Genomic DNA, 27541 nt, shown 5'->3' with positions numbered 1-27541 from the left:
TACTTAAGAATATAACTGTAACAGACGCTAATTACGAAGAAGCTTGGAAGACTTTAAAAAATCGTTATGGAAACAAAAGAATAATTGTTAATGCTGTAATGAAAAGATTATTTTCACAGAAAAAGATATACTCACAAACTGCTAATCAAATCAAATCACTTTTGGACACAACAACAGAGTGCTTGAACAGTCTCAGCAACCTTAAGGTATCAGTTGATTCGTGGGATCCCATGATAGTACATTTGATTGTGCTGAAACTTGATACGGAGACGCATAAGGATTGGGAAGAATATTCCTTTAAAATCTCACCTGATGACTTACCGAAGTGGGCTGAATTGAAGACGTTTCTTGAAACCAAATTCCGTACTTTGGAATTTATACACCACACTACTTCGGCTGCTCCTGTAGTATCTCGATCAACGACGCAGAAAAACTTCCATTTAACTTCGCCAGCTTCTTCTGATGTTCAAACACCAACAACTTCAAATAGAACCTGCATCAAGTGTAATGATAATCACACGCTCAGTCACTGTAAGGATTTTGCAAATATGGACGTAACGGAAAGAACTGACTACGTGAAAACAAACAATCTATGCTATAACTGCCTACTCAGCGGCCACTCCGTGTTCAAGTGTCGTCTACCAACATCTTGCCAAATCTGTCACAAACGTCATCATTCTCTACTTCACCACACAAAGAACGAGAACATAAAGACACATCTTAGTCACGTGGAAGAAAATAGTGAAGATGACGTACCTAAGGAAGAAGTAGAAGATGACATCACTATAGCTACGCACTTCATTACTAAAAAGTCCGATGCTCTATTAGCTACAGCACTAGTCCTAGTCAAGGGTGAAAAAGGGCAAGTGCTCACACTGCGGGCTTTGATCGATCAAGGTTCTGAAGCCAACTTCATCACGGAGAGAGCCGTGCAGATGATGAAATTACACAAGACACCTGTCAGGGGTTCAGCCACAGGCCTGGAGGAAATGAAGACGTCCGTCAATAGTATGGTACACTGTGAGCTTCAGTCAAGATATGACCCCGATTTCCACCTAAATATCAATGCATATGTCTTATCTACTCGAGTAACCACTGAGCTCCCATCAAAGGCACTCACAACGACGCATCAAGCTTGGCAGCACCTTAATGGACTCGATCTGGCAGACCCAAATTATCACCAACCAGGTCGAGTAGACATGCTTCTAGGCGTTAAGATTTATGCACAAATTTTAATGAACGGCTTAATTAAAGGTCCTCCAGGCTCACCATGTACACAAAATACAAGCCTTGGATGGATTGTGTTTGGAGACGCCGAAGGCAATTCTTCAAAAAATATTGTTGTCATGCATCACAAATTAGACTTAGACCTTCTGGTAAAAAACATGTGGGAACTGGATTCAGCCGAGAAACCAGAACTTACAGCAGAGGAGAAACTTTGTGAAACTATTTATTCAAATACAACTACCAGAACAAACGAAGGAAGATATGTAGTGAAACTCCCTACAAAGGCCGATAAAATAAAGTCAATAGAAGGACAAACAAGGGACATAGCAATGAGAAGATTCAAACAACTAGAACGAAAATTTGAGAAAGACGAAGAATTCAAAACTGAATACACCAAGGTTATTGAAGAATATTCAACATTGAAGCACATGGAAGAAGTTCCAGAGACCGAAATAGAAAACTCGTCGGTATATCTACCACATCATGCAGTGATTAGGACTGACAAGGACACGTCCAAGGTTAGAGCTGTTTTTGACGCTTCATCTAAAGGCACGAACAACATTTCACTTAATGAAGAGTTACTGGTGGGTCCACAGCTTCAAGAAGATTTAAGGAACATAATCATGAGATGGCGTATGAAGAAAATCTGCTTCGTTGCAGACATACAGAAAATGTATCGCCAAATTTTAGTTACAAAAGAAGATGCAGATCTGCAACGTATACTTTGGCGTAAATGTGCAGCAGACCCTATAAAAGACTACCGACTGCTGCGTGTCACGTTTGGTACAGCATCTGCACCCTACTTAGCTGTTAAAACGCTACAAAGGGTCGCAGAAGACGAGGGACAGCAGCATCCAGTAGCTACGAAAACAATCAAAGAAGATTTCTACATGGATGACCTCATGTCGGGTCAAGATAATGAAGAAGACGCTATAGATGTTGCAAAAAATGTTCAAATGATCCTGAAAAACGGAGGATTTGATTTGCAGAAATGGTCGTCTAATAGCACCAGCTTCCTAAAACAATTTTCCCAGGAGGAGAGAAACAGTAACGTAAACATGGATATCAACCTGGATGGAACAGTACGTGCCCTGGGAATCACTTGGAACATGGGTGATGACAGTTTTAAGTACAAAATTGAACTTCCCGAGCAGCCTATCACTATTACAAAGAGAAACATACTAGCAGAAACGCAAAAACTGTTTGATCCTTTAGGATGGCTGGCACCAAGCATAGTTCAGGCCAAGATGATTATCCAGAAACTTTGGTTACACCGATCAAGCTGGGATGATGAAGTTGAACCTGAAATAAAAGAAGAATGGTTAAACATAAGACACAATTTTGAAAACTTGAAGGACATCAAAATACCAAGATGGCTGCACACAACAAATCAAAGACTGGACAAAACTACAATACATGGATTTTCTGATGCATCTACAAAAGCTTATGCCGCCGTCGCGTATTTAAGAGTAGAAACTGAAGAAGGTGAAATTGAGACGAACCTTATAGCTGCCAAAGTTCGCGTAAGTCCAGTGAAGCCCGTCTCATTGCCCCGATTAGAATTGTGTGGCGCTGCCCTACTAGCAAAGCTGCTTAAACAAGTTAGAGAAGCCATGAGAATACCTGAAAGTCAAGTGGTGGCATGGACTGACTCAACAATAGTTTTGTCATGGTTAAGAGGAGACCCTAACCGCTGGCAGACCTTCGTCAGGAATCGCGTGGTGTCCATACTGGATGACATTGGTGACAAATGGTATCATGTCCCATCCCAATCGAACCCCGCAGACATTGCGTCACGTGGCTCACCGCTCCCAGAACTAATCTCACATCGTCTATGGTGGACCGGGCCAGAATGGCTAAAAACTCATGATATCCCATTCCATACGCCAGACACCACGACAGACTTGGAAATGAAACGAACCTTTCATACTAACCTGAATGTACAAGAAGAAGATAATTCTTCAATTATAGACAAGTTTGACGATTTTGACAATTTACAAGAACTTGTTAAGACAATTACATATTGCAAGCGTTTTTTAAACTATAAGAAGCTTACTCCAGAACCTACATTCACTACAGAAGAATTACAAAATTCATTGATGATTTGCATTAAATTGGCTCAAGAACAAACATTTAAAGACGATATAACCAGACTACAAAATAATAAAAACGTAAGACGTGACAGTAAATTAAAATCATTGAATCCTTACCTGGATGAAGGTAATATACTCAGGGTGGGCGGACGTCTTAAACACGCAAATTTGGACGAAGAGAGCAAGAATCCTATAATTCTGGATAACAAGAACCGACTTACCTTTTTACTCGTGGCTGATGCTCATCAAAGAACCCTTCATGGCGGACAACAGGTGATGATGTGCTACCTAAAAAGTAAATACTGGATCCTAAAAATGAAGCAAAAGGTTAGATCGTACATCCACAAATGTCTGATATGTGCAAGACAAAACGCCACTGCCAAGAAGCAATTAATGGGAGATCTGCCCAAGGAAAGGGTTACCCCAGCACGTCCATTCCTGAACAGTGGCGTCGACTTCGCTGGTCCATATCAAACACTTATGTCAAAGGGAAGAGGATTAAGAACAATGAAATCATACATAGCTATATTTGTATGCATGGTTACGAAAGCCATACACTTAGAACTTGTCGGAGATTTAAGCTCAGAAGCCTTCATTGGAGCATTCAGACGTTTTGTTGCACGAAGAGGCAGGTGCACACATCTCTGGAGTGACCAAGGGAGGAACTTCATTGGTGCAAACAAGGCCTTGGCAGATGCATTTGAAGAGGCAAAGTTGGATTTTAATGGAGATATAGCTACGAAGCTAGCACTAGATGGTACTCAGTGGCATTTTGTACCAGTATACAGCCCAAATTTTGGTGGATTGTGGGAGAGTGGAGTAAAATCCATGAAGTTCCATTTAAAGAGAGTCCTTACTTCGCACCTTACATTTGAGGAGTTTTCAACTCTGATATGCCAGGTAGAATCGTGCCTCAATTCACGACCTTACGTTCCGATAGACGACGATGACAAAGCCGATCCTTTAACCCCAGGACACTTTTTAATTGGAGAGGCACCGATAACCATACCATCACCAACATTCAAGGATATGAAGACAAACGTTTTGTCCCGCTGGCAACACTTGCAGAAAATGTTAAATGATTTTTGGCACACGTGGCAACAAGATTATTTAACAAGACTTCAACAAAGAACGAAATGGACAAAGAGAGAACCAGAATTCGATATAGGCCAAATCGTATTAATAAAAAACGAAAATTTACCTCCTGGAAAGTGGTTACTGGGACGCATTGTCGAGAAACATCCTGGAAATGATGGGCTAACGCGAGTGTACAGTGTCAAGAGCGGTGAAAATATTGTTAAACGTTCTATTAGTAAACTTTGTTTATTTCCTGTTGATGTCTCAGCATGATTACTTTGTTTAGATATTATGCAATCATAATTTATTTAATGATAATGTTATACTTTTTATAACGTATAAAAAGTTATTTATTTTTATCATTGTTCCTAATTGTAAAGTTCTTTCCAATTTTGATGTTTAGGCAAACCTGGTTAAGAATTGTTACAAGTAGTGATAATTGTATTTTCAAATTTACATTTTGTTATAAATTTTGCATGATTATTTGATTTTGAAAAGGATAATCAATATCCTTTTGGTGGGCGGTATGTTAATGCTGTTTAAAATATATATCTATGTGTGTATAGCTCACGCACACATGCATATTGTCTCAAATGCGTATTTCCCTAAACATAAGTCAGTCTTCAATAAATCGTAGAACAAGCAACACATTTTGTATTATTTAAGAAAAATTGCAAGATCCAAAATCAACCTTATTACATCAACAACGACTTTCGCTAATTGGGGGGTCCCAATTTCTGAAAATGCTCAGAAATGCCATTCGGCTACGGAGCCAGATAATAATAAAAGATAAAGGTAGACCTACCCGTATTTGCCTTAACCAAATTACTCCTTTCAAATAACAGTTTCAGTAGCTTTTGAGATCACTTAGATTTTTGTTGGACTTCAACGTATTTACAAAAGGCGATCTCTAATAGAATCAGAGCTTTTAAATGTCTCTGGGACTATTGTGTCAATTATGGAACCTTTTTTATTGGGATTTTTTGATATATTGGACGAAATTCGGATTGATTTTAGATAAAAAGTGAGTAAAGTATGAGCTCTTAAGCGATAAGACCGTCTGTTGTTACCTCTGTTTAATTTGTTTTGTTTCTTGCGCATTACTTGTAAACTATGTGAGGTATTGTAAAGTAAAGAAAATATGCATTTTTTCATGGTCTCGAGGTATTGACGTTTAGGCACTGGTTTTACCAAAAGCACAGTATAATAGAGACTATCGTACAGTATGGTCACTGCCGCTCCACGCTGAAAGTGCCACCCACTCGGTTACCTCACAGTTACCGCCTGTCGAAAACGCCACCAGTCGACCTGTCATATCTCATACAAGCATGGTACGCGTTCACCTACACGAGCTTAGACTGTGTGCTAGGAACGCGCCTCTTTCATATATTTGATCGCCAGTGTCCGAGGTGTGCCAAAAGCGTGTAAGCGATCAGTTATCGGCGATAGACAGGAACAAAAGGTAGTCACTCCCGTGTAAAATAACCTAACCACAAAATTAAAATTTTGAAAAAAACCCCGACCGCGACATAGTAGACCGATTTTCATGAAACTTAATTGACAACGTTTCAAAATTTTCAATGTCCCTAAATCGAAAACCATTTCGAGATATACGCTTGTAGATCATATAAATCATTTTTTTAATTTTTTTTCCGCATTTTTAGTATAAACAATCTTAAAAATAGTTTAAAGGGGAAGTGACGTCAAATAGCTGATTTAGAGCTGCCACTATATCAAAAAAATCTTCCAGTTGGGATGTCACTTGAGTTTGACAGTGACACTTATCACAGTTCGTAGCAAAGATATTAAAAAAATCATGGCTTAGTCTATGATTCGTAGTCATTCACTAGTGGTTGACAGTGACACTTGACAGTCAGACATACCGGACTGTTTAAGCTGACTGTTAAAACTTTTTTTTGGGAATGATTTTGTCGTTTTCTTAGGTGTATGAAACAACATATGTGACGTCACGAAGCTGTGTCTTGACGTTTGTAACTTACGCTCTTTCTGCTCGAAGCAGTAATAAAAAGGGAATTTCTCATTAAAATAGCAGTTTTTGGAAAAATAAAAAAATACGTGTATCTTTTAGTATTGAGTTCTTTCAAACCAAACAATAAAAAGTAGTACTCAAAAATATGAAATGTTGTCAATTGGCTAAGAACACTCCCGACTAACTCAACTTTTAGACAAAAATAAATAAATCGGTTCATCCGTTCGGGAGCTACGACGCCACAGACAGACACACACACAGACAGACACGTCAAACTTATAACACCCCCTCATTTTTGCGCCGGGGTTTAAAAAAGCGCTAGCGAGTTATATTTACGTACCTCTATAGTTCGTCGCCGAGCGATCGCCCTCTATTTTATTTCTCTCTATTGTTCGTTTTCTTGGTTTCAAAGTATTATGAGAGCTACATATTATATATTATACCTGTAAACGAGCAATTCTTGTACATTTTTATTTACTTAATATATTTATTTATTCATATATATGTATGTATACCAGCGATCTCGGAAACCGCTCTAACGATTTCGCTGTTTGTTATGTGGGGGTTTTCGGGGGTGAAAAATCGATCTAGCGTAGCCTTAGATCCCGGAAAACGCGAATGCTCGAGTTGTCATGCGTTTTTATGTTGCGTCAGCAAACGTAAAATATAGTCGTTAATTTCGCCGACCGCGCATCGGCTCCGCGTAGCTCAGTCGTAAGAGGTCAGTCTAATGTTCGCAGGCAGATCACAGGTGTCAGGGTTTCCCGGTCAGAAATTTAGATTTTTTTTGTATTTATAAGAGTTTCTTGTGCAATTCCCGTTAAGCTTGTACATTTGGATCACGTCTCCGTTTTGGATAAAAATTGGTAGGCCGATAGAGCCCATGATGCTGAGCAAGATCCACTAGGTTTCCCAAAATGTCCTATGTAGTTTGTATGAAACCATCCTTTTTACCAGATTTCTATACATTTTCGGTAACAAAAAAGGAAAGTTTCATACAATCAACCTAGGACATTTGGATCTTGCTCAGCATCATGGACTCTAGCAGCCTACCAATTTTTATCTAAATCGGAGACGTGATCCAAATGTACAAACTAAACGGGAATTGCTGTTTTTATCTAAAGACATGATATAATAAAATAGAACCGAAAGAAGCTCGGTCACCCAGATATTGTATGTATATACTTACATAATATATACCTCTATAACGAATAACGGCACGTGTAAGATACATAAACCTTCATCCCCTTAGGTATATTTATAACTAACAATCTCCGACGGAAAGGTAAAGATCTTTATATCCCAATATATCCAAATCCCTGATTCCCAATCAAATACTAACTCAATCTATTCTGAGCCTCTCCATCTATACCTAGCCAACATTACAATTGCTTACTTTTCGTAAGCGTATCGTAGGTATATAGCAGCTATCTATCTCAAGTGTCATTGAGAGTACATACTAAATTCAGAAATTTTTTAAACATATTTTTTTTGCGATTTCAATTTTACACGTTAAACTTTCGTGAGACATATTCAAATAATTAATGAATCTACGGTTGTACTCACGTTATTATATTGCTATTGCTGCGACATGTTTCGAGCCAATTCGGAGGCCCCTCTTCAGGCATATAGGAGTTCACGCGACGGCTAAACTCCGTGAACTGGCCGCGCCGCCCGCCGCTCCGTCCGTCCCCGTCCTATCAGCGCGCGCGCAGCGGGCGGAGCGGCGGGCGGCGCGGCCAGTTCACGGAGTTTAGCCGTCGCGTGAACTCCTATATGCCTGTAGAGGGGCCTCCGAATTGGCCCGAAACATGTCGCAGCAATAGCGATATAATAACGTGAGTACAACCGTAAATTCATTGATTTCAATTTTGGTACCATAATAAAAGTTGTTCATTATGACCTCAGAAGTCAACATGTAAAGTTTGAATGGTCCTATTTATTTCACCGTGTACCATTATGTGAATAATTTGCATTTATAACTGTTATTCGAAACATTAATCACCCACTGGTTCTATCTTCTAAATACAACTTTTTGTAATAAAAAGTCCGATTAATGCGTTAACTTAAATTGAGTAGGCCGCTAGCGGCCTCTGCCTGTCGTCAAGAATGGTCACGTTTTTTCATTTCTAGTCTGCCTCTTTTGCACTCATAGGATGATCATATACGTGGCAGCTTCTCTTTTGCACATTCTAGAAGCAAATTGATAGATCTGTGGGTGCGACAGAGCCAGACTGTGCCATCGCCACGTAGCAAAGATTGTCACACTCCCTGCCAAGTGAACGTAGCCAAATGTACAAGCACTAACGATAATATCGTTATCGTATCACTATCACTCTTCCGTATTGGCGCGACAGAGCCAGACTGCGCGATCGGCGTCAGCGTCAACCAGTGTCATTTCGGCTAGGCGCCGGCTTAGCCTTCAGGGAAATTTAGTGCTTCACGCCAATCAAACGCTTCCACATAATTCATGACATGGCCGAGAGGCTTTGGAACTAACAATAATCGGTTCTATCCTCCTGACGATATTTCTCATACACACACATAAATAAACTCGGGCCTGGGTGGCTAGCCGAATGGCACAATCGCTCACGAAACGCTCACGAAACGAAGCGCTAGTAGATATCTATCTCTATCGCGCTTGCGTATTGGCGCGACAGAGCCAGCGGCGTATCGCTTTCGTTTGGCGTCGGAGAAATGCCATTTGGCTACGGGGCCAGGTGCCGTAGCCGAATGGCATTTCTGCGACGCGAAACGAAAACGAAACGCCGCGAATTGTAGTCTGGCTCTGTCGCACCAATACGCAAGAGCGATAGAGATAGATATCTACGAGCGTTTCGTTTCGTGAGCGTTTGTGCCCTTCGGCAGTGCTGTATTCCCAAGGTAGGCAAGCCACATGAAATTGCTGAAATTGCTAGTTACCAATGAATGACTTGACATAATACGAAACTGTGACATTGCAGACAGGCCAGCATTTCGCCAATTGAACACATAATATCCCAACTTCTACGGCACCCACGGGAGGAAATTCTTAACCTGTCAACAAATCTTTGTTATAGTCATATTAGCATAAGAATCGACAGCCTCGGAATCCGTGATGTAGCGGATAAGCTGCAGGCCATATGTTACGCTGCAAACCGGAAACAGATGCCTTAATCTCACTGTCCAAGGCCCTAAGTCAAGCGGCCCCGGTAGACCTAAGAAGCGCTGGCTGGACGTCGTGACGGACGCGGTCATGCAAGAGCAATCTCAAGCTTCAGGATGCCGAAGACCGGGCGAAGTGAAGAAGACTGTACTGACTGTGACTGTTTGTAGGAGGTAGGGCATAGCGAATGATATTCCGCTTTGTGTGGTAGGGCACAGCACAGCGGATATCGTCTCGCTCGAATCTAGAGCAGAGCCCAACTGTGGTAGTACCTCCGCCTTACAGAAGACCGCAGCCAAATAGCACTAGACCCTACTCATAGTGTTGTGTTCCTGCCGGTGAGTAAGGCTGCCAGAGCTCAACGAGGGTGTGGTGTGCTGATGACGGGAGGACTTACGGAACTAACTTGTTCCATCTATTGTCCTTTGAGTCGTCTGCAACCCGAACCCTCCATAGAACTTGTGGAACACTCCTTTTTGCTGTGTACTTAACACAGCAAAAGGGAATGTACAAGTTTCTAATGGGGTGGCAACGCGCATGTGACACTGATTGAGTTGCAGGCGTCCATAGGTTGCGGTGACCGCTTTACATCAGGCGGGCCGTATGCTTGTTTGCCACCGACGTAGTATAAAAAAAAAAGACTGAGCAGGAAAGCGAACCTTGGCGCTAGGCCGGGAAAACCCTAGATTGAAGAAAAAATTATACCAGCATAAAAAATCTGTTTTAAAGTTTCAACCAAGTCATGTTTGTATTATCTAATGTTCTCGTTAAAAGCACAGTGCGAAGGGCTTCTGTTTATCGTTAGCTGTCATTTTTTAATACGAACACGAACACATTACATTAGGTGCAAAATACACGTAACACTTACCACGAGTTTGGTTTGTGCCCGTATAAACTCTTACCATAATCTTTAATCTATTTCTTTAATAATATGAATACATACATACAATCAAGCCTGTATCCCATAAAAGGGTAGGTAGAACACATGAACGAATACTCAAGCTTCAGTGTCACTCTTGGCAAAAAGGGGTTGAAAGTAAACGAAATTGTGACATTGCAGTGACAGGTTGCCAGCCTCTCGCCTACGCCACAATTTAACCCACATCTCACAGTCGACTTCTACGACACCCACGGGAATAAAGGTAGTGACATTCTTAACACGTCACCACACGGGCATAATAATATTAAGTGTTAGTACCACGTTAGTACAGTGGCTTAACGGCCACTGGGCAGAAAGCGGTGTACACCACTCGACACCCTTAAGTTCTCACACCGGTGTTGCACTTGAGCCATCTTGGATGTCGCTTTTTGTGGGGGCTCGAGTCACAGTCTGCCGGAAATAAAATTGAATACCGTTTCATTAGGCAGGCGTCCGGTTTTTTATCCCATAGCCCAGTATTTAGTCCATCACATTCATCCAATAGCCCAGTTCATTTTAGATTCCATTAACTCTCAAATAGTCCTTACACTCTGGCGGGTGCTCTCACCTCTGCGTGTGTCCCATGATACGGGCAAGGGCAACATTCGCTCGGTGTACCCCTTTACACTTCATTAAAGTATCAAAAGGGCCTAGCTCTACGCGTTGGCTTTGGCTCCACGCACGCCTCCCAAAGGTCCGGAACACAATTGTTCCGTGATGGGAAAGACATATTAAGTGTTATATATCTCGTAAATTTGTCCTTCTGCTTAGACTTCTAATCTCGGCAGTCTTCGGTCATCTACTCAAAAGTTAAGATCCTCTACATATTTATAGAAGTTCGCCCTTCAAAACCCATTTCGCTACTGGTTTTCCCGAAATGAAAACGCTTGTGCGTCGTCGTCGTTGGCTCGTTGACATTCGAAAAACTGATGGTCACCTTTGGACGAGACTATCCGAGGACCGAGATAAGTGGGGACAAAGAGAGAGAGGCCTATGCTCAGCAGTAGCCTTTTCACAACACTGACAATCATCGCCCGACAGTCACACTTCGCCGTTCATTGCCTGTAAGGAATATTGACGCTGAGTAACAATGTTAGTTTTTTTTTCTTTAAATGGCTTCAGTCTATCATTGGGACTATTTTGCCAGTGTCAAGATGATATGAGCTAATATTTATTAGTGATTTTGGTACGATAAGTACGACAGTGTACGGTGAGTTAGCACTTGTAAATTGATAGCCAGATTTTACAAGAGCACGTGGACTACCGGCCGTTGACGACAAAAAAGATGCTAAACGCGTTTCGAATTTAATTCTTCATCAGCTTCTCACTACAATATTAGTTTACTGCATACTAAGCTATCGATATTACACTTTAAACAATATTAATGAGCAAAAGAAAAATAAATTATTCACGACACGAGACCGCTAAGATGGCGCTCGAACCGGAAGTCAACAATGTTAGTTATCAAACCAGAAATAGGCACAGAGTTGTCAGTGTCATCTGTCAATGTCAGTATGGTCAATAGCTCACAGGTGGACCAAAATATTGACATCCGTTGGTGGACGACATTTGGAAAACTGCGGGGTACGGATGAGACTCGAGAGAATGCACAAACGCCCACGAAACGCTCACGATATCTCTTTCGTAGCTATCTTTCTCTATCGCTCTTGCGTATTGGCGCGACAGAGACAGACTACCCTTTCTGCGGCGTTTCGGTGGCGTTGCCATTCGGCTACGGGGTCAGGACTCAGGACCGGGATAAGTGGAGTACACGAGAGGCCTATGTTCGGCACTGGACGATTAACGGCTGAAGATGAAACCCTTGGTAGGGGTATTATAGATTAGATTAGATTAGATTAGATTTCTTTATTTCATGATAAAAATTACACTATAAATTTGCTACATGTCAAAATTATGTTTATCTTCTCATCATGATCGTCAAAAATTACATAATAAATTCCAAATAAAAATAATTGTGTCTCCCAAATGAGGATCGTCATTTACAAAGAAAGAAAATACACATGCCAAGCTAAATAAAATTAATAAATTAAGTTACAATATCATGAAATTATCACGAAGCAAGAAAATATTATATAACAGAGAAATATAGGTATAATTATATCATCGGTCATTAAAAATTCAAATCCATGTACTCATTTACAGAGTACATGGGGTTATCTAACAAAAGGTTTCTCAATTTGCGCTTAAATGCTTCGTCACATGGCTCATTTCTCAGATCGGCAGGTAAGTGCTCATAGTAAGTAGGGCCGATGACTCGAGGGTTCTTTCTTGAAAGTGCCATGCGACGGGGGACTGTTCTCAGACGGCCTGTAGATCGAAGCTGTTTGCCCGGAAAGTCTATGCGTGCAAATTGGGATATATTATGTCTAACATACAGCAGTACGTCGAACAGATATTGTGAGTAGTGCGTCATTATACGTTGAGAACCGAAGAGTATAGTAAACCGTGTGTAGCCGAGACGAGTGATGAAACATTACTGTTTTAAAGTCGTTAAAATCACCATTAACGCGCGTAAACAAACATGGCGGGAAGGCGCCACAGATCGCATAATCAATGGATGTGGATATTTAAAACAATCGTCGCCCCCGTGCGGCGACGAATACGAAGAATTACACTCTGAATGGCTAGCAGTCCTCAAATGTGCGTTTCTCCAGAAACTTCCAATACCCCTTCAAGTGGCAGAGTTAGGGTAAACTTGCCTAAAACGTACCTGTTCCTAAATCGTACCCTACCAAGTTCTTGTGTATGGATACAACACTGGCGATTCGCCATGTCTGTCTGTCCGTCCGTCCGTCCGTCCGTCCGTCCGTCCGCGGATAATCTCAGTAACCGTTTGCACTAGAAAGCTGAAATTTGGTACCAATATGTATATCAATTACGCCAACAAAGTGCAAAAATAAAAAATGGAAAAAAATGTTTTATTAGGGTACCCCCCCTACATATAAAGTGGGGGCTGACATTTTTTTTCATTCCAACCCCAACGTGTGATATATTGTTGGATAGGTATTTAAAAATGAATAGGGGTTTACTAAGATCGTTTTTTAATAATATTAATATTTTTGGAAATAATCGCTCCTAAATGAAAAAAAAGTGCGTCCCCCCCCCTCTAACTTTTGAACCATAAGTTTAAAAAATATGAAAAAAATCACAAAAGTAGAACTTTATAAACACTTTCTAGGAAAATTATTTTGAACTTGATAGGTTCAGTAGTTTTTGAGAAAAATACGGAAAACTACGGAACCCTACACTGAGCGTGGCCCGATACGCTCTTGACCGGTTTTTTTAAATGTTAACAATCTAGCCGCAAAATATCTAATCTCATACCGGTTTAGATTGAAAATGAAATGAAAATGAAAATGAAATGAAAATGAAATATTTATTTTTCAAGTAGGCATATTACAATGCGCATATGAACGTCAAATAAAGCTACGCCGGCTCTAACCCTACGCCTCAGCCTCGAGAAGATTTCAGTCCCCCCTCAGTTGGGAGGGGGGTATCCACTATGGGACCGGCAAGAAACTCGGCGGGCAACTTCTTTTCAAAACATTACATCTTATAACTAACATGCATTAAATAACAAGATACAATTTAACATGCAAAAGTATTCATCAAAGAATATGAACAGACTAGGTACTCTATGGCAATTAATTTCAATAAATTATATTATTGCTTAATAATACGTCGTTCTTCTTCAGAGAAAACATATCAAATTGTCACAGAAGAAAAAGATAATATGAATCTCAATATCATTAAATATGTAATTTACCTACACAACATAAAATATAAAATATTTGATGTGCTTTCTTATCTGAACTGTGTCCTCTATACATAATACAATTATTTTAATTGCTATTCGTTTTTTGTAGTTTCTGGTTCGGGCCATGCATGTTTGTCTGTCAAATAGTCCTCGACTCTGTAATAAGCCTTTAACATCAATGATTTTTTTAAGTAGTTCTTAAGAGCTGGGAGGGGTAATCTCAAAGCAGTGTCAGGTAACTTATTATAAAAATGAATGCATTGCCCAACAAATGACTTCTGTACTTCACGGACACGAAACTTCTTTATGGCAAGCTTATTTTTGTTTCTAGTGTTATAATTATGGATATCAGAATTCTTAGTGAAACAGTCTAAATTCTTAACAACATAAATTATACTATCATAAATGTATTGGGAAGCTACAGTTAAGATATTAATTTCTTTGAAGAGTTCTCTTACTGATTCACGTGTTCCTAAGTTGTAAATAGAACGAATGGCTCTCTTTTGTAATACAAAGATAGTCTGTATGTCAGCTGCTTTGCCCCAAACCAGAATACCGTATGACATTACACTGTGAAAATAACTATGATACACTAGGCGAGCTGTCTCAACATTAGTCAGTTGCCTGATTCTCCTAACGGCGTATGCGGCTGAACTTAATTTGCTTGCTAGTTTCCTTATATGAGGACTCCATTGTAGATTTTTGTCCAATGTTAAGCCAAGGAACAGTGTTGTATCTACCATCTCTAAGCATTCATCATTCAAAAGTATTTTTGTATCGATTGGTTTAACATTCGGCAGAGAGAATCGAATACATTTGGTTTTCTTAGAATTAAGAAGTAAATTGTTGACAGTAAACAACTGCAGTACATCAGCTAACGTGCTATTAATTACATTGTAATCCGTAGATTTTCGGTCAACATTAAAAAGCAGTGATTTATCATCAGCAAAAAGTACTATTTCACAAAAGTTTTTTACTATACATGGCAAATCATTTATATAAACCAAAAACAGGAATGGACCTAAAATTGAGCCTTGTGGCACTCCTAATTGGACAACAGTCCCGCTAGAGCGAGTTTTGTTAACAACTACTGTTTGTGTTCTATTGCTAAGGTAAGAAGACATAAAGTTTAGGGCATTTATAGACAAACCATAATGTTCTAATTTCAAAATGAGCGTTCCATGATCCACACAATCAAAGGCTTTTGAAAGATCACAAAATATGCCAATTGCATCACAAGAATTTTCCCAAATATTATATATATGTTTAATGAGTACCGAAGCAGCATCGGTCGTGGAACGGCCCCTTGTGAAACCGAACTGTTTGCTTGTAAGTAATCTATGTCTGTTGAAGTGTCCCAGTAGATCATTTAACATTAGCTTCTCAAAGACTTTACTTAGAACAGGAAGTATTGATATTGGACGGAAATTGGTTATATCACTCGAATCACCCGATTTAAAAAGCGGTATGACTTTGCTACATTTCATAAGATCTGGAAAGGTGCCTTGTGAAATTGAAATATTATATATTACGGCCAAGTAAGGTGCTATTATATCTATGACATGACTAATTACTTTAACTGATGTTCCCCATAAGTCTTCCGTTTTCTTTAAATTGAGTGACTTGAATGTTTTAACAATATTTACAGAGTCTACTTGACTAAATTCAAATGAATTATTACATTTCTTAACATTAGCACAAAGTAATGAATGGGCTTGAGCCGCAGAAGAATGTAAACATTTTGTGGTGTTAACGGCTATGTTTGAGAAATAATCTTCGAATGCCGAGGCAACATCGCTGTTCGACATTATTTGTTGATTATCTGATACAATGTTGACTTGACAATCGCGTGATTTACATTTACCAGCTTCTTTATTTATAATACTCCAAGTTGTTTTCACTTTGTTGTCCGACACTTTCAATTTATAACTAATAAAGTTTTTCTTGGCAGTTAAACACACTTTCTTGAAGATTCTTGAGTAGTTTCTTACATAGTCCAGGAATTCTGAATTCTTGTTCAGCTCTCTCTCACCATAAAGTTCATAAAGTCTTTTTCTACTTTTGTGAATACCTACAGTAGCCCATTCACTAAACTTTGTTTTAACTTTTGACCCACTAATAGATTTCACTTTGAAATTGTTATTAAATTGATTAAGAATTACATTGAAAACTTCTTGATACAAATGATTACAGTCATAATGCGAAAATGGTATTATAGACAAACTATGTTGAATTTCATTTTTGAATGATTCCAAGCGAGATCCAGTAATGGGTCTATATGTTATTGTTTGTGGAGTATCATGAATAACGTTTAAGAAAGCTGCCCTTTGGCCGCTGTGATCGGAATGAAAACAGTTAAATAATTTCTTATCTATACATTCACAGTTACAAAAAATATTATCTAGGCATGTTGCACTAGTCACACCTACCCGGGTAGGTTCAAGAAATAAATTAAATAAATTAAATGATTTAAACAAACAGAGCATTTTAACAGTATTACTAGATGACTCGAGCAAGTTAACATTAAAATCTCCACATACAATAACATGTTTTTGGCCCTTGCACACTAACTTCAGAACATTTTCCATTGTAGATTCAAATATGCTGAAGTCAGCTGATGGTGGTCTATAAACACATACAATAATATATCTGTCTAATTCAGCACATGAAATTTCTATAGTTCTTTCTATGGAATATTTTACAACATCTTTGCGCTCTTTACACTTCATACAATTTTTAACAATAATAAGGGAGCCACCATGAACAGCAGATTTTCTGGCAAAAAAACTAGCTAATTTAAAATTAACATAATCAAATATCAACTGTTCTTGTTTCAACCAATGTTCAGTAATACACATAACTTCAACATTATTACTATCTAAAAATAATCCTACTTCTAATTCTTTGCTGGAAAAACCCTGAATATTCTGGTGAACAACGTTCATACTCAGGTGTTTTTCCGCTGTCTTACAATCTAGTTTAAATGAGGCATGGGGTCCTTGGCTTTGTCAGCTGACTGAGACTTATATATAACACTATTACATCTATTTGGCTCAATATTGAAGGCCAATAACTCCACTAAATATACAAAAAATTTCTTTGGCAAAAATACCTTCCGTGGAGCTAGCATGAAGCGCTCAATGAATTTATTTAAGTCAAAGAAATGGTACTTTTTATTAACAGCTATGGCATGGTACATTAAAGAATTGTAGTAAGCTATCTTACAATTATAGTCATATGATACATTTTCTGCATAAGGTAGTGCACATAATATAATTTTCCCCACACCAGATTTTTCAATAACATTTAGAGTGGACATCAATTTATCTATGCTAAGCTTATCTACATTAAGACTATTTCCTAATAAAATTACTAATGTAGTACTGCTATCATAACATCCCTTTGAAATAAGGTCACATAAATGAGACAAAGTAATGTTTTGATAACAGTAATTTGTCACTTGTTGCTCTAACTGGTAGCTTAATAATGGGCCCATTCCTAACCCAATCTGATCTGAAAAAACAACAGTCTTACTGACTGCTCTAGGGGGCTGTTTAACTACTGCCGCATGCCTAGTTGTGTCGTGGGCCACATCGGCTTGAATAATCTTTGCTGGTGGCATTTGGCCACAATTACAATGTTTTCCATTTAATAATGCCTTACACCGCTCCTCCAAATCTCTATTTTCTAGCAGCAATTTATTAAAAGCCTGTATGTGCTCCTCAACTTGTTTTTTAGTGGTCTCATACATGGTGGATACTGCCAAAAGCTCATCTTTCAGCCTGTTAATGTCGGCATTTAATTTCAGAAAATTTGATTCCTTGACTTCCAGGTCTGAATGACAGTCTTGAACCCTGTTTTTCATAACTGTTAATGTGTGTTTTAATTTACTATATTTTTTAATACATGCCTGGCCTTTGATCAGCTTTTGGGTTCTCCTAATATACCTATTAATCTTAATGTACTTTTTTAACTTATTACTACTATTAAAGAATACTATGTGTTTGGAGTCCCTACTCAATTGTGTTTCACCGCTTACCAACTCTTGGTACACATTCTGTAACTGCGAAGCATCATAGTGCTCCCGCTCTTTCCTAAACAGATTAAGTTCCTCATTTGCCGCACCCAGTTCTTCTTCTAACTGTGTGATGCGGGCCAAGGCCACTTCATGTGTCGAAGCGCACTGGTTGAAGGTGTCTATTGTGCCTTGCAAACGGTCCACTTCTCCGCGGGCATCAGTCAGCTGCACATCATTGTCCGCCAGCTCCCTTCTCAATTCTGAGTTTTTGTTAATTACCTTCTGGAGCTCCACTTCGCTTTCCTCCCTTTCCTCCAACAACTGCTTCGACAAGGCCCTCGACTCGTGTAGGTCCTGTGCTGTTGTTTTTAGCTGCATCTCTAGTTGTCGTGCCGTTGCCTTGCGAGTTTCGGTCGCAATTTCGGTGTCCATTGTCACTCGTCTGGCTTTCTGAAAGATGTAATAAAAAAGGATGAGTACTTATCTCAATAGAGATTGAAAGATTTGACAAGATGACGACAGAGATGAGAGCTGTAGGAATGAATAAAGTGTGCAGTGTGTCAGTAGTCGGCAGTGTCTGTGGCGAATGTGTCTTGTCTCGTCTTGTGCTTCCACTAGTTCGTCAAGCAAAGGGAAACTGCACGGTGCCAATGTTGTTTGTTTGACGTTGCTCACGGCCGCAGCAATGAGCTTTGTTTGGGTGTAGAAATAAATGATAAATAAAACGGAATACTCTCCCCGTTTCAAACGCAGATTCCAACGGCTGCGATCACTCGTTGACAGTTGGGTAGTCCTGCCTCAAAGTTCAATAAATACTCGGTGTAACGTTGCCAATTTCACCAAAACTGTATCACTGATAATACTTTACTACTTAAATTAACTAACAATGAGTAGAAGTCCTATTTAAAGCTAAAAATAGAATTAAATTTCAATATTTGAAATCAGCTGGTCACAGAGTCAACTTGACAGCTCGGCGACCGTTCGGAAACCTCACCGATGCGTAGTCTAGTTACTATAATATATGTCTGTTGGCTAACAATAGACGCACTGTAAACAATGCTATTGTTTCGCTCGACCTGTTTTAAAATAGAAACACCGACCGTACGTCATTGTCATCATCATCCTCCTTGCGTTATCCCGGCATTTGCCGCGGCTCATGGGAGCCTGGGGTCCACTTTGACAACTAATCCCAAGATTTGGCGTAGGCACTAGGTTTTACGAAAGCGACTGCCATCTTATTATTTATTTATTTATTTAATCTTTATTGCACAACAAAATAAGGTACAAATGGCGGACTTAATGCCTCAAGGCATTCTCTACCAGTCAACCAATGGGCTAAACCAGAAAGATTAAGTAGGTGCAGTGTCTTAATAAAAAGAAGGAAAAGGAAACTGTAACCTAAACTATGGATAGATGAATATTAAACTATACATATTCAAGATAAACTTACATATATACGTAATAAAAATAAACATACATATATATTTACATTGATATACCTATACTATACCTAGTGTGAATCATTAAGATGACGATGAAGAAACCTTGTCAAGGAAATACTTGCGCAACATGCGCTTGAATGCGAATTTGGTCTGTGCTTGTCTAATTGAGAGAGGAAGAGAGTTCCAAAGTCTAATTGCCTGGACAGTAAAAGAGTTGGACATAAAACCGGTACGATGTTGAGGGACAATAAGCCTTAAACTACGAGAGTCCGGAAAGTCCGGTTTCCTCACGATGTTTTCCTTCACCGAAAAGCGACTGGCAAATATCAAATGACATTTCGCACATAAATTCCGAAAAACTCATTGGTGCGAGCCGGGGTTCGAACCTGCGCCCTCCGGAACGAAAGTCGCACGTACTTACCGCTAGGCTACCAGCGCTACCGTACCGTACGTCATTGTATAGGTTAATAATAAAACGACACTAAACTGTAATTTTCTTTTCCCCTCACTAGCTCGGAAACACGTGTTTTGTCCTTTAATACCAGCGGGTAAAAACGCATTTTATCCACTAGCAGGTAAAGTAATTTGACCTTGAATAACTGCTTTAAAATTGACTAAAGTAGGTGAATCTAGTAATAAAGATGATTTAACACCTGTGGACCTACTGGAATCAGTTATAAACGGATATTTTGCGATGTAGTTTCCTCGCTATAGTGAGGGGAAAAGTTTTGTGTTACACTCGGGTGCAATAGTACATTACATCAGAGGCCGGGAAAATGAGGATTTCCGGCCAAGTGGGTATATATAGGATAGGGATACGAGGCCGGGAATCCGTTTTCACGCCGAGGCATGTATAGTGCTTTTCTCAAACATACAATGAAATAAAAAAAAAATGCTCTAAAGTACAATATTTTATAAAAAAAGTTACTTTGCAGGCCTATGCCTAAAAAATAATATGAAATCCCTTTACAGTCCTCTCGAGTTGTTGCGCCCAAAAAGCGATACTTCCCAGCCCATTTTAAGGAACGAAGGAAATTTTACTTCTCGTGTATTGAAAAACTCGGATAAGTTCAGGATTCTATCACTTCGCTCGTGGTTCAACTATAGAATCCTTTCACTTGCTCGTTTTTAATTCCACACTCGGCGTTAAAATACAACTTTGCCCTCTTGTCTAACAAATAACTATTTCAATACAGATGGTGCTTTTTATACGCACTTAGTGTGAGAAGTGGTTCATTATTTTATTGTGATCGTTTTAATTTTAGACATTTTTCTATGAAATAAATTTTATCTTATCTTATCTTATCTTATCTTATCTTATCTTATCTTATCTTATCTTTATTTTATGTCAGGTTCAGGTCGAAACTTCGAAGGGTCATCTGTACTGAAAAACGTCGTACGATACACGTGCGAAAGGGAAATTCGTAACGCGTGTCGATTTAAAACACTCCCTTCGGTCGTGTTTTAATTTTTATCGTCAGTCGTTTCGAATTTTCTCTTTTACAGGGTCTACTGTTCGCGTTTTTGACAGGCGGTAACTGTGAGGTAACCGAGAGGGGGTGGGTGGCACTATCAGCGGGGAGCGGGAGTGGCCATACTGTAGGATAGTACTCTTTATTATACTGTGGTGGCACTCAGTCAATCTGTGTAAAAATGTTCCAAGATAATATTTATTGATTAATTATTTAGTTACGCGTTATTACGTTAAGTACCTAAGTAATACTAATAAATATTTTGTTCAGATAACAAATAATAGAATAACATTCCATTGGAAGCTGAAGCCATACAAATAATTAGTTGTTTTATAATTTAAATTATTTATCTCTTGATATCATCGCATCGGTATCAATTTTCAATAGGTATTGTTAGGGAATATTTTGATTATAATTTTTTTAGGTTTTATTAGAACAAGAAATACATATATATATACTGCAAGATTTAAATTTTTGATTACGTTACTCGACAGTATTAAAAGTCGAAATTGTTTGCATGGGTTTAGTAGCATAATTTTGCATAAAACCAGCGTGACTCAGGGGACCGTAACCATGGCAAAAACAGGCAAGAAAAAGTTGATTCATCCATATATTATTATGTACTGTTTTTTATACACTGTGTTTTTTTTTTGTTTTCCTTTAAATTCGACACGTAGCTAGGTTCATTATCAGGAACCTACCTGTATATTACTTTTAATTAAATTCGCAAAAACTATTTTTTTATCGTTTTCATACATAATAAATGAATTTATTAGTGTGAGAGACCCTTAAGACATTCAAGTTAGTGTCAAGTGATTGACGGCACATGTCAAAACAAATAACATTAGGAATTGGTAAATGCTGCCATACACGTGTTGAGTAATTATCTTTATTTTTTTTTTAGGGTTCCGTAGCCAAAATGGCAAAAACGGAACCCTTATAGTTTCGTCATGTCCGTCTGTCCGTCTGTCCGTCTGTCCGTCTGTCCGTCTGTCACAGCCGATTTACTCGGAAACTATAAGTACTACAGTGATGAAATTTGATGGGAATATGTGTTGTATGAACCGCTACAAAATTATGACACTAAATAGTAAAAAAAAGAATTGGGGGTGGGGCCCCCATACATGTAACTGAGGGATGAAAATTTTTTTTTCGATGTACATACCCGTGTGGGGTATCAATGGAAAGGTCTTTTAAAATGATATAAAGTTTTCTAAAAACATTTTTCTTAAAGTGAACGGTTTTTGAGATATCAGCTCTCAAAGTCGTAAAAAGTATGTCCCCCCCCTCTATTTTTATAACTACGGGGTATAAAATTCTAAAAAAAATAGAGGTGATGCATGCTAATTAACTCTTTCAACGATTTTTGGTTTGATCAAAGTATCTCTTATAGTTTTTGAGATAGGTTGATTTAACTGTAATTTTGGTTAAGTTATTGGTTTATTATATTTGCTGCTACGGAACCCTTTGTGCGCGAGCCCGACTCGCACTTGGCCGGTTTTTTTTATAACTCGATAATCATAAAAGTTAAGACGCTAGATTCTTAGAGAAATGAATTGTATTTTCTCTAAAGAACCTTCCCTTAAAGTTAACGAAATTCAATAAAAACAGGGTGTATAATAAATACTTAGTTCTGTAATTTTCGAAGTTACTTTTTGTATCGTCATGTTCTATTTCAGTAAGTAGGTACTCGATAATATTTTCTAACGAATTCAGTCAGTTTGCGTGCTACCATTTCACTTTAATTAATCCACAAGTAATATAACAATACAGACCATCCCTCACCCCTGTTACCCCTCTTTGTTTCTGTGATTAATTACTATTAAGTCTCCTGGCGTTTTATCAAAACGATATTAATTATATACATGCAAGTATTTGGGTTCTTCAAACACGTTATAATAACCTAACCACAAAATTAAAATTTTGAAAAAACCCCCGACCGCGTCATGGTAGACCGATTTTCATGAAACATGGCTAAGAACACTCCCGACTTACTCAGCTTTCAGACAAAAAATACTAAATCTAAATCGGTTCATACGTTCGGGAGCTACGATGCCACAGACAGACACACAGACAGACAGACAAACAGACAGACACGTCAAACTTATAACACCCCGTCGTTTTTGCGTCGGGGGTTAAAAACGGACGTCAGGCGAAAGCCTGCGTGCGTAGCCGAATGCACAAACGCTCACGAAACGAAACGCTCGTAGCTATCTATATCTATCGCTCTTGCGTATTGGCGCGACAGAGCCAGACTACCTTTCGCGGCGTTTCGTTTTCGTTTCGCGTCGCAGAAATGCCATTCGGCTACGGGGCCTGGTCAGAAATAATTATAATAGGCTATTTTCCTATAATTAAAATATAACTACTTACTGTCCATATTTTTCTTCTAATTATGTGGTGTCTTACTTCGTGCACTGTATAAAATATTTTATTTTACCACACCAACTGGTAAAGGCTTACTTTGCTATTCGAAAACAGATAGCAATATTGATTAGATTGATAGATTTGGTTTAGTTTGATGTTTTATAGTCAGAATTTTGTTCGTGTTGGTGTGGTGAAAAATTTTGTGTTTCACTCGGTGGCTGTTCAACGTTCCTTGAAACCCTCGCAATGCTCAAGATTCCACTTTTTGAACCACTCGCTACGCTCGCGGTTCAATATTGGAATCTTTCGCTTGCTCGGGTATCAATATTGGCACGTGCGGTTAAACAACAACTTTGCCCCCTTGTAAAACAATAGTTATTTGTTATACAAGGGGGCAAAGTTGTATTTTAACGCCGAGTGTGGAATTTAAAAACGAGTAAGTGAAAGGATTCTATAGTTGAACCATGAGCGAAGCGAGTGGTTCGAGAATAGAATCCTGAACTTGCGAGTTTTTTAAGACACGAGAAGTAAAATACATTTGCACCCGAGTGTAACACAAAACTTTTCCCCTCACTATAGCGAGGAAACTATAACGCAAAAAATGCGTTTATCACTGCTTCCAGTAGTTCCACAGGTGGTAAGTCATCTTTATTACTAGATTCACCTACTTTTATCAATTTTAAAGCAGTTAATTTGACTTTATTCAAGGTCAAATTACTTTACCCACTAGTGGATAAAATGCGTTTTTACCCGCTGGTATTAAAGGACAAAACACGTGTTTCCGAGCTAGTGAGGGGAAAAACAAATAACTATTAAAGCATAGGAAACTAGCCTATTGTAACTCCGCACTACACACACTTAAAGTGAAACCTTTTGAAGTGAAATATTGAACTCTATCACTTTCCAGTAAATTTCAAAATCTTTAAAACAGTTTTAAGTTCTCCAGTTTAAAAGGGCGGATACATTTAATAGCCGGGGGCACGGAAGTGTAGAGCCAAGTCACTGCGGAAACGGGCGATCTTCCTCTTTGAACGAGACTTACAGGATGTAACATGTTTGAGTTTCTAGTATGAGGTAGGGTACACCGTGGCAAATCTCGACTGGGGGACAATTGTGGAGCCTGGGGTCCGCTTTGACATCCCAATCCCAAGATTTGGCGTAGGCACTAGTTTTTTACGAAAGCGACTGCCATCTGACCTTCCAACCCGAAGGGTACACTAGTCCTTATTGGAATTAGTCCGGTTTCCTCACGATGTTTTCCTTCACCGAAAAGCGACTAGCAAATATCAAATGACATTTTTTCCATTCTTTTCTTTTATTTATCTTTTCTCTTATGCTAGGTTTTTAACAATATGAGTAGGTATAAAAGTAAAATAAAAAAAAACACTTACAAAACAATATAAAAGATATAAACACATTATATATAGGGCTGCAGAGAGAGGAACCGTTGGACTATCCACGCTGCGTCTACCCTTGATCCAGCCACCTAGCGAGAGTCTCTTAAGATTTTGGTCGAGTCTCATCGCTATGAGACCGTTCGCTGAAGCGACTATCGGGACAATGATCGTCGAATCAACATCCCACATGGCGGTTATCTCGTAAGCTAAGTCTAGGTACTTACTGGATTTGTCCTTCTTGGCTTTGATTATTATTATTAAGTTAAGTTCCACGTGAATCCACTCAACACGCGTGCCATACGTATATAACCAGTGGACACTAATTAAATAATGCAAACATTGTAAAACATGGAAAAAACGGACCAGTTACATTTGCTCCCCAGTCGAAATTGTCCCGATGTACCTTATAGATAAATAGGTAAACACACACACATACGAAACACACACACACACAGAACACAGATACACGAAAGAAGGAGATCGGACCTGCCCGGCGATTTGTATTTAATATGCCTGTCGCGACTCGCGAGTTCTTGAACCTACACACACATGTAGATGGACGCTCCTAATTGGGCTAATGCGCAAAACACGCGCGTAATTTCCATGTAGGTGTCCCCAATATTTATATTTTTATATTTATGTGTACATGCGAACGACTACCGAGTCGTGTCGTCACGCACGCACACCAGGGTGCGTAGCCGAATGGCACAAACGCTCACGAAACGAAACGCTGGTAGATATCTATCTCTATCGCTCTTGCGTATTGGCCCGACAGAGCCAGACTACCTTTCGCGGCGTTTCGTTTTCGTTTCGCGTCGGAGAAATGCCATTCGGCTACGGGGCCAGGCAGTTCTCAAAAAGTTTGTACATAGCCACGTCAGCAAATTTTAATTGATCCTATTTTGACACCAACATTTAGTAATATAAGTCGACTTTCTTAAGATATATACAAGATAATTGTCATAATTAAGAAAATATAGATACTACAGAACCTTAATGACGAAATAAAACTTGCTACAATCTCAATTCATCAAAAAAAATTTGGTAACAAAATAGATTTTTTTTTTCACAATACTTTTTGAGAACTGCTGACACAACGACAACTGTATGCTCAATGAGCTAACAACTACGTCACAACCTACTAGGTCAGCCAGGTTATCAATAATCTTCCTAGATCTAAACTATGCATATTTGTAAGTAATACATTTATTTTATAAATACGATGGAGACTAGAAAAGTCTTATACTGATTATAGATACTAAAGTACATAAAAAATATAACCATGGCTACCAACCGATATACACCCTGTTTTTATTGAATTCCGTTAACTTTAAGAGAAGGTTCTTTAGATCAAGTACAATTAATTTATCTAACAAACTAGCGTCTTAATTCTTATGGTTATTGAGTTATTACAAAAATAAAAATAATTACTGAACACGTCGTGTGTGACAGCCTTTACCACTTCCTAATGTTATTTGTTTTGACAAGTGCCGTCAATCACTTGACATTGACACTAACTTGAATATTATTTTTAAGGGTCTCTCACACTAATTAATTCATTTATTATGTATGAAAACGATGAAAAAAATTTTTTGGCGAATTTAACTGAAAGTGATATACAGGATGGTTCCTGATAACGAACCTAACGACGTGTCGAATTTAACGGAAAACAAAAAAACACGGTGTATTTTACGCTTTTTTTATCACAAAATTCGTGCATATCGAATTATTTCCGCAGATTTTACGATGGTCAAATATATTCATTCATCACAATAAGGAACGCAAACAAACCCACGTTACACCCTTGTCACGTTAATTACGCTCGATAAATTAAATAATTCGGCCGACCAATCACCGTCAAGCTGAAGTGTACCGTATGCACGTACAAAATAATACAATACAAATAGTTTCTTTTCCAAAATAAATATAAATTAAAATACATATTATTAAGTATAGGACATTCTTACAAAAAGTGACTAAGCCCCACCCCACTGTAAAGTGTAAACTCAAGAAGGCTTGTGCTGTGGGTATTCAGCAAGGCTCGGAAATGGTTTATTTTTTACCGGTTAAAACCGGTTTACTTCGATTTTACTCCGAACTTTCTAAAGAACGCGAACGTTATGAGAACTTTATTTTAACCGAAATAAACCAGTTTATTCGACGAGCGGCAAGACGCACTGGCGCTGCGTAAATACCTACGTTCACGCAGTGACTTTTTTGTTTGGTTAGAACAGTATTACCTATCATACTGCGGAATAAACCGGTTTATTTTGTTCTAAACCGGTTAATCGAACGAAACCTAAGCGTTCCCCTAAAACCCGGTTTAAAAATAGCGGTTATTCGAGCGGAAACGAAATTCAAAGGTTTTGCCGCAAGTACAAATGTTCGAAAATTTTACCGGCATTCGAGCCCTGGGACCCGTTTCTCGAAAGGTACAAGCCTTGTATTACAAGTGCGCGAACTGTCAAATCGTATGGGATGTCATGGAAACACACTTTTAATTCTAGGCTTGTACCTTTCGAGAAACGGGCCCCTGGTATTCAGACAACGATTTTGGTGGGCAACCTTGAGTTAAGCGGGTGGTGCAAGTAGCCCTTAAATAATAAATAAATAAAT

General features: G+C 38.8%; 2 protein-coding genes across 3 annotated transcripts in view; one reads left to right on the top strand and one right to left on the bottom strand.

Annotated features, from left to right (window-relative positions):
* LOC125228147 (somatostatin receptor type 2) overlaps positions 1–27541 on the bottom strand; it is a 300930-nt gene that overhangs the window by 26095 nt on the left and 247294 nt on the right. The window lies entirely within an intron of this gene.
* The window catches only part of LOC125228094, a 64053-nt gene continuing 38068 nt past the window's right edge, over positions 1557–27541 (top strand). Inside the window, exon 1 of the mRNA XM_048132542.1 lies at positions 1557–2970. Within this exon, the coding sequence (XP_047988499.1) occupies positions 1557–2970 (1414 nt within the window). The remainder of the gene's footprint in view (positions 2971–27541) is intronic.

Source organism: Leguminivora glycinivorella, chromosome 7, assembly GCF_023078275.1.
Source record: "Leguminivora glycinivorella isolate SPB_JAAS2020 chromosome 7, LegGlyc_1.1, whole genome shotgun sequence".
In the NCBI taxonomy this organism is placed as follows: Eukaryota; Metazoa; Arthropoda; class Insecta; order Lepidoptera; family Tortricidae; genus Leguminivora; species Leguminivora glycinivorella.
The sequence above is the reverse complement of the archived record's forward strand: the minus strand, read 5'-3'. Positions and strand labels throughout refer to the sequence as shown.